At 39.4% G+C, this 15,524-nt stretch overlaps 1 protein-coding gene across 2 annotated transcripts in view; it reads right to left on the bottom strand.

Annotated features, from left to right (window-relative positions):
- Positions 1 to 15,524, bottom strand: part of PDE11A (phosphodiesterase 11A) — a 106,802-nt gene that overhangs the window by 28,250 nt on the left and 63,028 nt on the right. For both annotated transcript variants that reach the window (XM_062498280.1, XM_062498281.1), the window contains 2 exons: positions 3,554 to 3,700; positions 3,343 to 3,450 (listed from right to left, as the gene is read on the bottom strand). In XM_062498280.1, coding sequence (XP_062354264.1) covers positions 3,343 to 3,450; positions 3,554 to 3,700 — 255 coding nt within the window. The remainder of the gene's footprint in view (positions 1 to 3,342; positions 3,451 to 3,553; positions 3,701 to 15,524) is intronic.

The raw sequence follows: 15,524 nt of genomic DNA, 5'->3' as shown, positions 1-15,524 counted from the left end.
CAAGCTCCCCCAGGTGCTCAGGAATGCACTTCAGTGGGAACTGAGGAAGTGCAAGGCTTGCTACAAAAGCTTTATAATTGCTTAAAGTTTACACAGCAGAAAAGATGATAAAATATGAAGAAAAAAAAAGAAGACTAATAAATTTTATGTAGAATCCACCATATACAGAATAACTTGAATATTAGGAAAGAGGATCACCTGATTTCTAGTGGCATTGCTTTTGTTTTAGTTTCAGTAGTGTCTACCCAAATAGAAAAAAATCCTCCAAAAATAGTGTTTTCTCTTTTTGTTTTAAACATAGCTCTTGTATAAGAAATAATAATAAAGGTCTATTTATAAAAATGATTTAAAATAGTTTGTAACTGACAACACACCATATGTCAAGTTTCAGTCTAGAGAAAATATTCATGGCTGAGTTAAAATAACTTAAAAGTTTTATAATATGAAATTGATGTTGTAATAAATATTCTTTAGTGTAATCCAAGCTTTGATTAAACTCAGGGATTCAACCTGTACTGCAAATGCAGGGAAACCAATTAAGGAATTTATTAACAGTAGCAATATCTCAAAAATAAATGCCACATTTTATTTAATGAAAAGTCTTGTTACTGAATAGATGAAAGAAATATAGCATATGTCACATAGTAAAAAACATTTCATTTAAAATACTACAGTAAGGGGATATTTTCTTTGAACATAATGCAAGTAAACAGAGGATTACATTTCCCCATTTCTGAATTTACAAGAGAAAAAAACCCACATGGCTGTAGATGATGGTGCAGTAAAATTTATTTTCACCAGAAAAGGAATGATCCATAACTCATGAGTGGCAGAGTCTCCAGTGAGTTATGGAGGTCATTCTTTCATGTGAGGAAATGAATTGCATTCATTATACCTTGCCCCACATCTATATGTTTTGTTATTAGCACACCAGATGGGATTTTAATTTGGTATTGCTTACTTGCTCATTTTTGCCCTTTGAAATAAGTATCAATGTGAACTGTGTTGGCAAAGGCACTGATAAAGGAGCCTGGGCTTGATCCTGCACTTCACTCTCATGTACTCCCTTAACTTGCAGGAGCAGCCTTGCTGCAATGCTTGTCTTCAGAATTCTTGGGCATCTGAAATACAGAACTATGGCTTGCAGAACTGGGCTTATGATTGTTCAGGAGAGAGAAAATATACAGATAAACAGGAACATGCTTTAGATACGCAAAAGGCTGAGTTTACCAGGAATGAAACAGCTTTGGTTTACTCTTTGTTGAATTTTTGTTGTTTGGCTTGCTCAACACAGCTGAATTTTCTTGTGCATTCAGTGGGAGTACGGTGGGGCCCTTGGAGGCTACTGTATTACAGGTTAGACATCACTGTGCTTATGGCAAATCCTACCTGAAAATGCCCTAAAATACAATTACTGGTTTCTATCTGTGGGGCAGTCGATATTGCTGACTGTCATGGAGAAATCACAAATAAGGTGCAATAACTGCAAAAAGCAGTGTCTTGACCAGCAGAGAAGGGCTCTGATAAGCCCTTCAAAGGGTTTGTCAAAGAATTTTCCCCTTTTTACCAGTGAAAAAAGAAAGGCACACGCTAACTTGGATGGAATCCCCAAGACAACTGTAGTAGGAGGAAACCTTGAATTATTACTAATCTCAAGTCTCTCTTTTTTTTTTTTTGGTTTTTTTTTTTTGTTTTTTTTTGTTTTTTTTTTTTTGCACAAAATGAATCCTCCTGCACCTGGAAGGGAGAGCAGACCAAACAGGTCAAGCACCTGAACTTACTCTGTTCTCAGCCAGAGCAAAGCGGGTGGGATGTGCAGAGACTCCAATGCTGTGGCCACTCACATCCAGCCCTGCACACGGAATTGCCCATTCTGCTTATGACCAGGAGCGTGGGCAGGGAAACGAACCTGGCTTAAAAATGCCGGATCACATCTCACAGACAGGCGCATCCCTGTGCTGCCTGCTAAAAGGATTCTGAAATCACGCTGTGAGAGCCCGGGTCAGAGCAGCTGTCGGTAGAAGCGGGCAGGCGGCCGGCGGCTGCTGCAGCGGCGGGGTCCTGCCTGCTCTCTGCTGGCCCCGCCGCGGGCACCGCCAGCCGGGAGGGACGGGCCGGCTCCCCGGCGGGGAGGGACGTGTCGCAAACCTGGCCTCGGAGCTCCACCTAGGGGTGTCACCGCTGCCGCGGGGGGCTCCCCGCCCCGCCAGCCTCTGGCGGAAATTACTGTGATCCACATCCAGCCCGCCTTTGCCCATACCCCTCGGAGAGAGCGCTTTCCCTTTTTATAAAACTGGGGGGGAGGAAACATGTCACATTTATAAAACCATAAAAACTACCAACACCCAGGCATTACCACCGAATTTCCTTAGAGAGCATCGGCAAGTGCCTGCTGAAACAATGTTAATTCTGCACAGCTGAGCGGAGGAAGAGGTGCCCAGAGGAAGAAGTGGCCGTTCCCCCGTTGGACGCCTTCCCTTCCTTTGTCTCATGGTGCATGGTACAGCTTCACTATGCCTCCACCAACACTCACAGAAACACGCCCACCCTGCTGGGATGGACCGAGCACTAGAACAACATCCTTGCCTGCTAGGAGAAGTCAGAGTCTTTTTTTTTCTTGCCCAACACACAAAGTTCTGGCATCCAGAACTCCTGGGTTTTTTATTGGTACATTTACAAGAATGAATGAGCCAGACATGGGTTATTTCATGCAGTGAGGTTTCTGTGGGGTAGGGAAAGGGAGCAGTATACTTGTTCTAGTATGTTAGCAGTGGTACTTTCAGCAGAATTTACTTGAAATTTCAGCATAATTTACTTGTATGCTGACTGCTGGAGATACATGCTAATAAAACCCTTAAGTGTTGACAGTGTCCAGTGGAGACTCAATATTTGCTTAGATCACTATGCTGGAGGAAAATTTTCAAACCTTCTGAAACTATTTAGATGAAGCTGGATAAGGAGATAATAAATATCAACATAATAAATACTTTGGGATTCTGATCCTTGGGTTTGCACTTCCCAATTACGAGTTTGAAATAAATGTCAAATCAAAGAGTTCCAAAAGAAAAACATTTTACAAGATCAAGATCTGTAATAACAAGAGCACTCCAAGGCTACCATCTGTTTTTAGTCACTTTAATGTGCCTATGATATCACTGTCACCAAAACACTATGAGGTTTTGCCAAGTATGTGCTGCCTTAAGTTGGATAAGTTCTGTCTGCTTTGTTTTTGGAAATGAGTAGCATAATAACTAGAAAAGAAGTTGAATGCTGGAAAATGTTTAGACAGGTTAGGCAGTGTGGCAGTAAAAGCTCTTAGGGGCTGTGTAGCTGGATACTCACAGTTAACATGGCAAACATCAGCTGGCAGACATTGAAAGCGTGCCTCCAGTTGTGATACAAAACCATTCGATAGTTCTTCCGCACTGTCAAAAGCCACCTACACAGTGTCTGAAATCAAAAGTACAATTTGTAGCAGGGCTACTGAATGTGTACAAATGGACACAGCAGTGCCAAGACAAAAGGAGCAGATATTTGCAGCACAGATGGTTACCTCGTAGTCAATTTTAAATTTCTGAACCATTCCAAGTTCCATGAACATCCGCAGAGCTGCAGTAATCATGGCATCCACATCGAGTGAGAAGTCATCAAAATGGATATCGTCAATGCCAAGCTCTGACACCAGAGGGATGTTTGCTGCCTGAAAATGCCAAAGGGAAATTTCTAATTCCAAAGTTCAGTCTTTTTTTCCTTTTTTTCATTCTTACAAGAAACAAACCGTACATCAGTTCTGATCTGCCAAAACATCCCCTGCTTGATTCAAATGCTGAGCAGTAAAAGTCTTCATCTGAGGAACACAAACATGTCAAACTAACAGAGTGTGGAAACAGTGGGAAGGAGAAGAACCTGGTATGAGCAGGAAATATGTTCACCATCCCAACTGGAGCCCAGATACAGCATTTAAACTGAAAGCTGACCACTTTACTGCCACTGCAGTAACACAATATATTCCAATGCAAATTACAGTGCTGTTATGCAAGTAACATCTGGATAGCCAGAAGCTGGGAGTTATAATTGCTACCATTTAGAAATGCAAAGTAAATATACTGCTCTGCAGAATTTCTTCATGCAAATCCTTCACAGTCATAAGCATACAAGTGCCCTGTGCTTTACACTGTTCACTACACACACATAGAACCAGAAGAAGAGGAATACAAGAAATGTTTAGCAGAAATACTCTCCAAAGTGAAATAATTGTCAACATGCTGATTATATAGTAAGTCAGTAGAACAGCAGCAAAAGTCTTTCATTTTGCTCTGTGTAACAAGGACATCGGTTTGTAAGAGAGGAATGAGCTGCTCTTGCACACACAAACAGGAATGTGTGCTGGACTGGCTGATGATTTAGTTGAGCACACAGATGTGCTGTGGCTTGCTCAGTAGCAGCACCTGCATGAGCCAGGCAGAGGTGCTGACAAACCTCCCAGGCTTCTTTCACTTTCCTTATGGCCCTTCAGACTTGCTGCTCATCTCTCTAGAGAGGGCAGGTGCAGGGGGTGCATTTGCTGAAGGAACATTTGACCCCTGCTCCCACAGTGAGAAGGTGATGGGTCAGGTAGAAACCTCTCAAAGGGGTTGGATCCAGCCCACAGGCTATGAGCTGGACAATGCTGATTTAGTTACAATCACATGAACACAGCTGGTGTGGAACATCCAGCTACACAGTTGCATAAAATACCAATTAGTTCGTGCAACTGTAATGTAAGTTCACCTTGACTGTTACAGGTTCTACTTGTGTTTTGAAATACTGCACTCTAACTACAAATTACTGACATGTAAAGATCTTCTTTCAGCTGAAGACAAAGTGCCACCTCAATAATTACTTTATGTGGAGCTTAAACTGCTGTAGCTATACCACATAAGAAAAGATGGTGTAAACCTGTCATAAAATAGTATTAACATTGTGGTTTTAACTTACTGGCTAGGTAGAAGAAAAGTCTTTTTGGTTCAGTACCCAGTAAAGCACACCAGTACCTCAGAAAATCATGGCACTGTGCCAGGGAGTTAAACTGATTCAGGAAATACAGCAAACCCATTAAGTCAAGTGTCATCCCAGGACACAGCTTAAGAACCTCTGGAGCATGCAGGCAGAGATGCAAGTTCTGTTAACTGCACACTCAGTTCTCTGCTAACACACTCATCCAGGCTGAATCAATTCAGCATCTTTTTTTGAGTAATCATGGAAATATCTGGAATACTTCTAGATGACCCCAACAGGAGTTACACCTTAACAACCTATAAGATCTGAAAAACTATGTCTATACTTCCAAGATAAAGAAAGAAAGAAAATATGGTTAGGTGTGCATCAGGAATGCTGGCCCAGAGACTCTGCTGTCCAGACCTTCAGCAATCTTACAGAAATTGTGACTTTTTTATCATTCAGTTATTCTTCAAAGACTTGGGGGATACTGGAGATGCACATCAATCTTAGTGCAAGTCTATGAACACACTCACTGGATAGAAATAAGACTCACAATATAATCCCTTTTTTGGGAGGAAACACATTTGTACATCATTCTCCTTAGCTCCTTAGTGAAAAGCTTAAATAACAAGCTGAAAGAGAAGCACTTGAGTGTGAGTAGACCTTCTTGAATTGTTCATCAAAACAATCTTTACAAACCTACTACTGCATTTTCATTAACTTTGATCTAATTAATGTTTTCAAAGTTTTTGGCCTCTAAAAGAAAAACAGATCTTTTCCTTGCTATTTTTGCTGGAAACCAACAACTTTATCAGCCTGTTGCAATTCAAGGTGGAACACTTGAAGCAGTTGCTCAACTAAAATTGTTTTTCCGTTTGTCAAACAGTGGAGAAGTAACTATATATTCCAAATCTATCACAAATTGAACAACAGGATATTAACAAAGCAAGTCAAAAACAATTTCTTCCCATGTCAGTCTAAAACTTTTAAATATTTATGAGGTTTTACATTCCTAAATTTAACAGGAGTGCCATAATCCAAAATAACTGCTGAATTAATAGCCAGGAGATAACATTTGTATAAAAGAACCATTTGCTTTACAACAGCAATAAAGGAAACAACAGAATTATGAGTGCAGAGCCTAATTTGAATAATGTTAAAAAAATGATAGGTTGTGGGGCTGCAGCAGTATTCTGACTGCACCTGCCATTGACCATCCTCAGATTCTTAGGCTAGAAATGCAAAAGTCCAGGGTTTAGAGAAGAACAGTCATTAAAACTTCATTTTTTTATATTACAGAGATATAAAAATATTAGTAATGCAGAATACTAAAACATATCCCTCCCTGAAATTTTGCAGCGCTGCAGGAAAAATTTGAGTGGATTTCTTAAAATAAACAACAATAACAACACTCTCTTTCAGGAAAACAGAGAGGATGAAAATACCGTGACAGCAAAAGAAAGGGGCAGGAAATTAAAATTCAAGTTACAGTGAAATTATTTTTTAAAACACTGCCGTGATTTAGAATCACTAAAAATGCTATGGATTTTTGAACATTTTGAAGTTCAATTTTCCCTTTCTAAAAACAATTAAGAACGTTTTACTCTGGAATCTTTTACCCTGTGAATCAAGCTATTTCAGTGCTCTTCATATCCTTGAGGAAAATTCACATGACTCTTGTACGAGCTTATAGTAACTTAAAGATGTGCCTCCTCTGGTCACATTTCCATACCCCAGTACTAACCCAAACATTTATCTTTAAAGGAATCAAGAACAAGAATTTGGCTGAACACATTGAAGGCAACTGGTCTTGCCTGATAAAATACAAACTTGGCAGTTGCCAGACTAAGAAAATACAATCAGCTCTAGGTAGCTTGAAAAAGAGGATGTCATGTCTCCAAACAAGAGCATAAGGATAAGATCTGTGGTTACTCCATACTCAGGCATGCATGGAATAGGGTGGAATAAATACAGGAAGAAGGAAAAGCACCTTTGTACTCAATTCAGATTGGAGACAGATTCTCCTTTCCTCGTTGCTCTTTGCTACCATGTAAATTCTATCACAGCCTGCTCATTACTTGTGACGAGGTAAGAGACAAGGGACTGGTTGAGCCTTAGTTTCCATCAGCCATCACAAAAGGCTAGATGTCATTAATGACCCTCTTATTGCAATACATGTGGAAAATCAAAGTGGCTTTCACCATGCAGTCACAATTCTGGCCACTATAAAAGACAGCCCATGGGAACAGAAAAATAACATCTTTGGTTCAGTATTAGTAAACCTTTGGGCTCCTGTGGATGAATAGAGCCTAAGAAGGACACTGGTTACTAAATGATTTTGCACTAACTCATCTAGCATATTCTTCACAGTCTTCTGTATCCATATTTGATAATGTGATAAAATCAGCTGTAAAGAAACTGGTGTTCTTCCCAAAGCATTCTTCCTTTGTAAAATGTGCACTACCATGGTAGCAGCCCAGCTAAACACAGAAAACATTGACACCCCACTTTGCCATGTCATCTTGAAATCTCTCTATTTGAGTTTTAGTATCTGTGTGGGTAAGACATCAGTGCATATTATGCAAGGGAAGTATTTTGAAACATACTAAGTATATTAGAATGGCTTTGTTTAAGAAAAAGGTACATTCTGCCACTTGATATACTTCCTTCCTATGTGATACCAACTACTCTGTAACAGTGAATGTAGTGCACTTTTTACATAGCCTTATTTACAGTGGCATGTGGAATGATCAGCAAGGTTTGCTCATCAGAAACTGCTGCCAGACTGATGGAAAGAAGATTATATTTAACACTTATAAAGATATCTCATGAAATATATATCCCAATGTAGCAAAAGAATGGCAAAATAATGTGGTATACATCTTAAATCCCAGGGGCACTGTTAAGAGTCCAGAGTCCACATACTATTCGAATAGCAGGTCAGGATCTGACCTCATGTGCACTCTGGAGTGAAACAGGAGCTCCAGAATACATGACACACAGAGAAGAAATAAAACTGCCTTTTCAAGTATCTTTTCATCTCACATCTCTCCCCTAAAATTAGGATCTGAGAAACCTTAAAGGATGATAATCAAAAGCAGAGGAGAAAGTGTCGAAGTGAGGAATATTTAAATATGATGCCCTCATTATCTCTCACATAATCTTCTATGATTCCATGAAGCCATTTCGAAGACATCATTTTCTGATGGCAAATATTTTTATTTGTGAAAGGTTCTTTTCATATATAAAGAAAGGCCCCTAAAATACTTGCTTATATTTATAGCTGCAGGCAGGCATCTTTTAAAACATATCTTTATAGTCAGTTATTAGCAGTAGTGGACAGATTTTGTACTTCTTCATAGCCATGGAAGACCAAAGCCTGTTATATTCCAGTTTGACACATTAACTCTCTCCAAAAGAGAAAGAATCAGACGTTGCAGCTCCGGCATGTTTAATGCTCAGAGCAAACTGGCTTTTAAAGCCTCCATCTGTTACTGGAGACAGTGGATGGCAACTCTTTGCCCTTCACAACACTGAATTAGCATCTCTTTTCCAATGACCAGCTGAAGCAGAGGCAGGATTGTGGCATTAAAGGGGAATTTTACAGTCTTTACAGTAAAGGGGGAATGAGTATGGAAATGACTGATGTGTATTTTCCTCTTGATTTTGATTCTAATAATTTTTTAAACATGATTAGCACAGGAGCATTGCTTTGCCTTCAATAGTGAAATCACCCAGAAACACAGCTTCAGTTTAGTCTGGAGAGAGCTTTTGAGACCAACCAGCCCTGTGCCCCTGCCCCAAGGAAACCTCATGCTGCCATATAAACACACTTTTCAGTTGTCAGATCTACCAGACTCCTTCGAAGTTCCAGTCTCTGTGAATGTCTTATACCTGAACAATTGTTGGATGAAAGTCATGGTGAAAAAGGATTTGTGTATTTTATGCCTCCTCAGATTAACCCCACAGATAAACAGAGGGTTGCATTTGTGAGACCAAATGCTCAAACTCTGCCCCAAGTCCCACAGAAGGTGTCTGAGCCCTATGCTGGAAAAGGTCATGCCTTGATTTAGTCAAAGTTTTACATCTGTAAACCAAGAATAATGCAGTACGTGCATCCAGATTCAAAATCTCCAGTTGAAGCAGGTATATGTATGTGGTGCCACTGTTGCACCTTCGAATGGCAACAGTTTAACATGTACTAAAGTACTTTAGACATGAAATGTAGAACAAAGAAAGTTGCATTTGGAGTTGTTTCAAAAAGCTGTGTCTGGTTTGGCCATTTACAAAACATAACTACTGTGTAGTATGATGCTGGCGTTTCTTTTAAATGAAAGAGAAATTTCACAGCATTAAGAAAACTATTTAGTCCGCTTCTTCTATCAGAACAAGAAAAGTAGCCATTAAGTAATATATCACTATCAAATACAGCATTTAGGATTTTCTTTTATTATCATGAAGTGTGGGCTTAGGACAACAGTATGGTTATTTACTTTCTGCTTTTGGGATAAAACTGGATGTGCCTGAGGAAAGGATTTGTCTTCTTATAATTTTCATTTTAAAAGGGCAAGGGAAGGTATGCCTTTACAGTGTTACATATGCTATTTCCACAGCTCGCCCCAGAATTATAGCTAAAAAGCAGAAAGCATTTTGAATATTTCTAATCCGTCAATCAATCCTATCTGAACATATTACTTTCTGAAATTGGGACCTATCAAAAAGAAATAATACATTTCAGAGATAAAAATGGCATATAAAATTTTGTTACTAACTATAATAGACACAAAAAAATGTTATTTTATGCTACTAAAATCAATCCTTGATCCTAGAGTTGTTTCCTAGTACACAGAAACAAAATATATGGTAGCCTATAAAAGGAACAAGAAATTTTGATTTTAAAAGAACAGAGGCATAAAATAAAAACAATTAATGGTCTAGGCATCTATTATTCCTAAGGCCAAAGTCCATAACCACAGCAGCCTAGGACTGGAGTTTTACAGGGCATGCACATTGGACACAATGATCTCCCAAGGCGCTCTGGGGAGCGTTCACGTCCTTTTGGATGCTGGTGATTAGGAAAGAACCAGTGTGTCACATACTGCAGGCTAGCAACTGTCGAGTTTTTATGACCATCAGTGCAGATGAGAAGTTTGTACAAAAGGGTCTATTCAGTCTCTGTTTCAGAATTTCAAACAAACACAAGCAGCAAATCTAGGGCAACTATTTCTCTATACTACACAAGTGTCAGGCTGCCATTTCCCACAAAGCTTTACTTGGCTTTGGTGGCAAAAAGTCAGCTTTGTTACTCCCATGAAGAGCAGAATGGGTAATGTGGACTGACCCCCCGTCACGCCTGTAAATTTGGGAGGGTGAGGGAAGTGGGATACAATGTAGCCTTTTCCTAACCAGAAAATGGAGGAAAAGTTCCAGCTCCTTCCTTGAAGACTGAGAAGAGGAAAAACATGATTAAGGGTGGAAGGAGCAGGGACAGGTTCTTCTCATGGTGGACATGGTGTGAAGTCATAGGGGGGAACTCACGCTTTTGGTGACAAGCAGCCCAAGCTATGCCCTGCAACTCTCAGCTGGGCATATGGTGGAAGAGAGCATGTGAAAATTGAAGGGGCTGCCAAAAAAAAAAAAAAACCCAGAACCTCAAAAATTGCACCAGAGCCACAATGGCACGTGCACTGATATCACACTATTTTTATGATCCCAGCACACTCCAGCAGCTCTCAGTGCACCAAAGCCAACATGCAGGACCACCAGTCCTGTGTCACCTCAGGGCACGGTGGTGCTGCAGGGGCACAATGACACTGGACGGAATTTCCTGGGAGCCACTGAAATTTTCTTTCCGAGCAGCTGTGACAAATCAGGCTGGCAGTACAGTGACTGCTGGGGAAAGTTATGCAAATATATGAGTGGGTTACTGCTCCACCGGGGAGAAAGTCCTATTTCAGACCTGCTAGAGTGACAGCTAGAGCAGAATACTGTCAGGTGGACAATAAATAATATTGACAACCCCTTCAACCTTACAACGTTTACAGGAATCCTACAGAGAACATTCCCGTGATTCTCCTTAAAGTATGTTTTTTCTTTTTCTCCTTACCTTTTCTCAAGTTCTGATTGCAGGTTTAAAAGGAATCCAGCCATCCTATTCTGAAAACATAAATCACTCCCTAGGAGCACTCAGGACTGCCCAAAAGGGCTTTCTCCCCAAACCAGAGGTTCATCTCACTACAGCTTCACAAGCCAAGGCTTATCCCATGTGAGACTTCTGCAGGGCAGGCTGAACACTGAGCCCAGCTCCTCTCCAGAGCAGAATGCACATCCTCCACTGCCCCCTTCATCCACAAGGCCTCCCAGCAGAGAAAGCCTAAGCACCCTGCACTGCAGCATGACCCCTGGTTCACACACAACTCACAGCCTCAGCACCACAAGCTTTTTGACAAACCCCAAAATTAACAGATCCCATTCATTCAACAAAAAACAAATAATAGGCACTTAAATCTTATATGTATTCAGCTCCTTATTTACCACCTACATACTATGAGCTTCATAAATTTTCTCTAAACAAAAGTTGTTTTATATATCACTGCTTTGAGGTAAAAGGCTGCAATGCAGACATAAACACTTGTTTCTTGACATTCATGTTTTGAATACATGTACATATTATGCTGCTTATAGCTTTTCCCTACCCCACTCCTCACAGCAACAGGTTTCCTTTGGGAAAATTAGAGGTAGCGCAAGTAGATACTGGAGTCAGCTTAACTGTAGGGTATATGAAGGCCATATATAGACATGGAATTTTTGGTTATTTTTGGGATGGGGTTTTTGTGTGCCCCGAGCTTGTTGCAGGGACAGAACACACACAGCTGTGTGGCAGCAGAGGAAGCAGGGGTAGGTGGGTTAACACTGAAGCAACCAAGCAGGCTGTTGTATGCACAGGCAGATTGTGATGGGGGTGTGTGTGCTAGAGTCTATTTCTCATGCATGTAAAGTGTTTGCAGTTTAAATTTGAAAGACTAAACTCATAGAACTGCTGACACAATTTCTCTTAGAAACTATGTTTACTCAGCCTGGGATTTTGCCCAGACTAAACCAATAGCAGACGCCACCCCCTGAGCAGACAATGAAACAGTGCAATAAATAACCTATACGAGATAACACTTACAAATATTTTTGTACATAATATAGGCTAGAGATAATGTTTTGCTTGGATGACCTAGGCCCATACATCCCAAATTGATCTAGAAAACAAGTGTGAATCCGGGGAATTTTTTTTTCTTTCAAATAATCCCAGAGTTTACATTAAAACAGCATAGAAGCATGGTCACTCACAAGCTCGTGTGGGAACAGCCCTTTCAGCACAGCCTCATTCTCACCAGCTGATGGAGGAATGAAAAAAAATAAAATTGCTGGATATAACATGGCTGAAACCATAAAGATATTCCTCTCCAGTCTCTCAGTGACATGTGCAAGAAGGACATGCAGCCTTGTGCTGGGAACACATTCTACCACATGAACACACACAAACATTATGATGGTGTGAAATTGCACTGGCATCACATTTTTTCAGGATTTTACTGCTTAACAGAAATGCTGCTTGGCGACCAGCCTTAAAGTGGAGCAAGGATGGCACCCAGTGGCCAAACAGATTCATCTCAGAAAAACACATCTTCCACTCTTCACTTTGGAGAGTTTTACTTATAAAAAGGTTCTAGCTCTAATATCAACTCATTATCAACTCATTGGAAATGTCAAAAACTTTTAAAGGACACTGCCTTCTTCTTTTGGGGGACATTTATGTTTTTTGCTGCGAAATATTTATATATAAAGCCTGTAGAAATATTGCCATTAATAACTTAAAATCAACACAAGCAAACATTTATGACAGTGTCCTGCTTGCAGCTGGAACACTGCATAGAGCAGAAATAAACAAAGAAAAAATATTTTGTCCATTTGTAGGGTATATGCTAAGGGAAAAAAAATCCTATTTTTAAATTCAGTGCAACTAAGTTTTTAGTTTTTAAATTAACACTGATAATATTAATTATTTAATTATAAAATTAACATTGATAATACCAATACCAACTAGAAAGTTACTATCTAAATAAAGTTTGGTGCAAAGCAACTTTATTTTTTAACCAGAAAATTCCTAGTTATAATTCTCAGCCTGCTGAACCGACAGAAGAAATCAAGCACAGATAAGTAAGGAATAATTTAAGATGTGAACTACTATGCCATTTTTATAGGTTTCTTTGAAAATTTTTTTCTTCCATGCAATAAAATAAAGTACAGTGTTTTTTCTGGAGCAGTTGGGAATGCAGGTCTCAGAAGCGTGGGCTGTCACATACAGGGCCACCCCAAGGGATGTCTTACCAGCTGCACAGGGAATAATTTGCTCCTTGTTAGTGGCAAAAGAACCATGATAAAGTCACACTGAAGAAATCCTAAGCTACCATCTTTCACTGAAGTACCTCAGGTTTTTAAATTATGCTGGCTCACTTCCAGTGCATGAGTCTGCTAGACAAATTTTCCTCCCTGTTTGAAAACCTTTCCAAATTGAAATTCCTAAGTCTGTCACTGACTGAAGTACATTATTATTTGACAAGTGTTAATATTTTTTCCTTTTTAAATCATCCATCAGCTATCCCTCTGGCTTGCATGGAAATTTAGATTTATTCCATGCCTTATCACTTTCTGCATGGTTGCTGGCTAAATAGTGTAGCAATGTTGAGTTCTGTTTATTCCTTGATGTTTTCCATGTGGCAAGGGATTCTCACGGAGCATGATGACTGATCAGATTGAAGGACAGACAACAGAGTCTGTTGGGTAATAAATAATTTCATCTTCAGTTGGGAGGAATGTTGTGTTCCGACAACTGCTTTTTCTAACTTATTTTTCTAGGTGTTTTTAAGACCTGGACCAATTGTGGTTTTGCATATGGAAACAGATGCAAGAAACACAAAATTTCCCATGTGAATAACAAAGATCCAGTATCTGAGAGCAGCATACTAGCAGCATGCTTTTTTAGTATGGACAACTTAATAATCCTAAGTGTTTTATTACTTCTCTGCTGAAAATATCTGTTGTTTAAGTATCACTGTATTACTGTGTGTAATTATTAAGAAACTGAAGAATAGCCACTATTAAAGGCAGTAAGTCAGTAATATTTTTCAACTACTTGAAATGGTTTTTTTTAGTACTGTAAATATTAGAGTATAGCATAAATAATTAGAATTATCTAGATCAATTGAAATCTATTTCAGCTTTACAGAAAAAAGCTTTTAAAAGCAACTAGTACAAAGACTGTTTTCATCATGCACATATTTTAATTTTCCATTATTTGAATTGATTAAAGTTTTTTACTAAGGTATTTAATGAGGAGATTTAAGTTCTGGTCTAACTATGAAGCTGATATTGGAAATAGTAATTTATTATTTAATATTTCTAGTTGCTGTGTGTCTTTACTCTGCAGTTAGAATAGAAATGTTGTTCTTTCACTTTCATTAAAAAATCATAGCCCTTTAGATCCCTTCCTTTTAACCTATGGTGTAAATATATCCAAAAATTTTTCTGCATAGCATAAACACACTGGAATAAATATATTTTGCTTTCGCATATTAAAAAATTTCCACATCTTTCCCTACTTCACTTCTCCGTGCCATTCCCTATTCACTGAAACTGGAAAAAAACTGAACTACAGAGCACTTGTCTGAAGTCAGATGACAGCCTCACATTTCAGAAACTAGTATAAACACTCAGTATTTATTTTATCATTGTTTATTATTTTCAGTGTATGCAGTGTGTTCTTGACTTCTTATTTCCATGACTACTGAAGACATGGGCACGTGTCAAAGCGTACAAAATAATGTAATACAATAGAGACCTTGGTTTCATGAATTATGAAACTCTCACAGTGCTTTAGCTCTCATCTTATGTGGGCAGTGGATGTGGAAAAGCAGAGAAATAAAATGTGTTTTACATCTTCTGATCATGTACCTTTCTCCAAAGGGAAAAAGGGGATATTCAATATTAACACCTAAGCTCTGGTTACCCTCAAACTTTTTCTTTATTTTTTTTTCCTCTGGTTGCTATTCTCAGTGGAACCTGAGCAGCTGGAGTAGCACTGGGGACAAGCTCAGTGCCAGCCTGCACCCTGCCACGACAGCCAAAGGGAAGTGTGTGTGAGCAGCCTTGGGGGCCAAGCTGGAAAACCCTGCAGCACGTGAAGAGCTTCGTGTCTCTCCACTCACACAGCCCGGCCCACAGCTCACAATGCTGATGCTGCAGTGGGACTGTGCTTTGTGGGTTTTGGGAAACTCAGGCTACCAAACTGATGGACGCCGCAGTGCCATAAAAAAGCAGCAATGCATAACTCCTCATATTCTATGGCAATATTTCATAAATGGTCCAAAACAAAGGCCAGATTGCCTTTCTGAAGTTTAATTGCTGAGGAAAACTATGAAGTAATTACTATAAACTACTAAAAATTATTTAATTACAAGCTTATAAAAGTAATTAAAGTAGTTCTAAATTGAAAG

Source organism: Cinclus cinclus, chromosome 9 (assembly GCF_963662255.1).
Source record: "Cinclus cinclus chromosome 9, bCinCin1.1, whole genome shotgun sequence".
In the NCBI taxonomy this organism is placed as follows: domain Eukaryota; kingdom Metazoa; phylum Chordata; class Aves; order Passeriformes; family Cinclidae; genus Cinclus; species Cinclus cinclus.
Note: the sequence above shows the minus strand (reverse complement) of the source record. Positions and strands in the feature narration are given on the sequence as shown.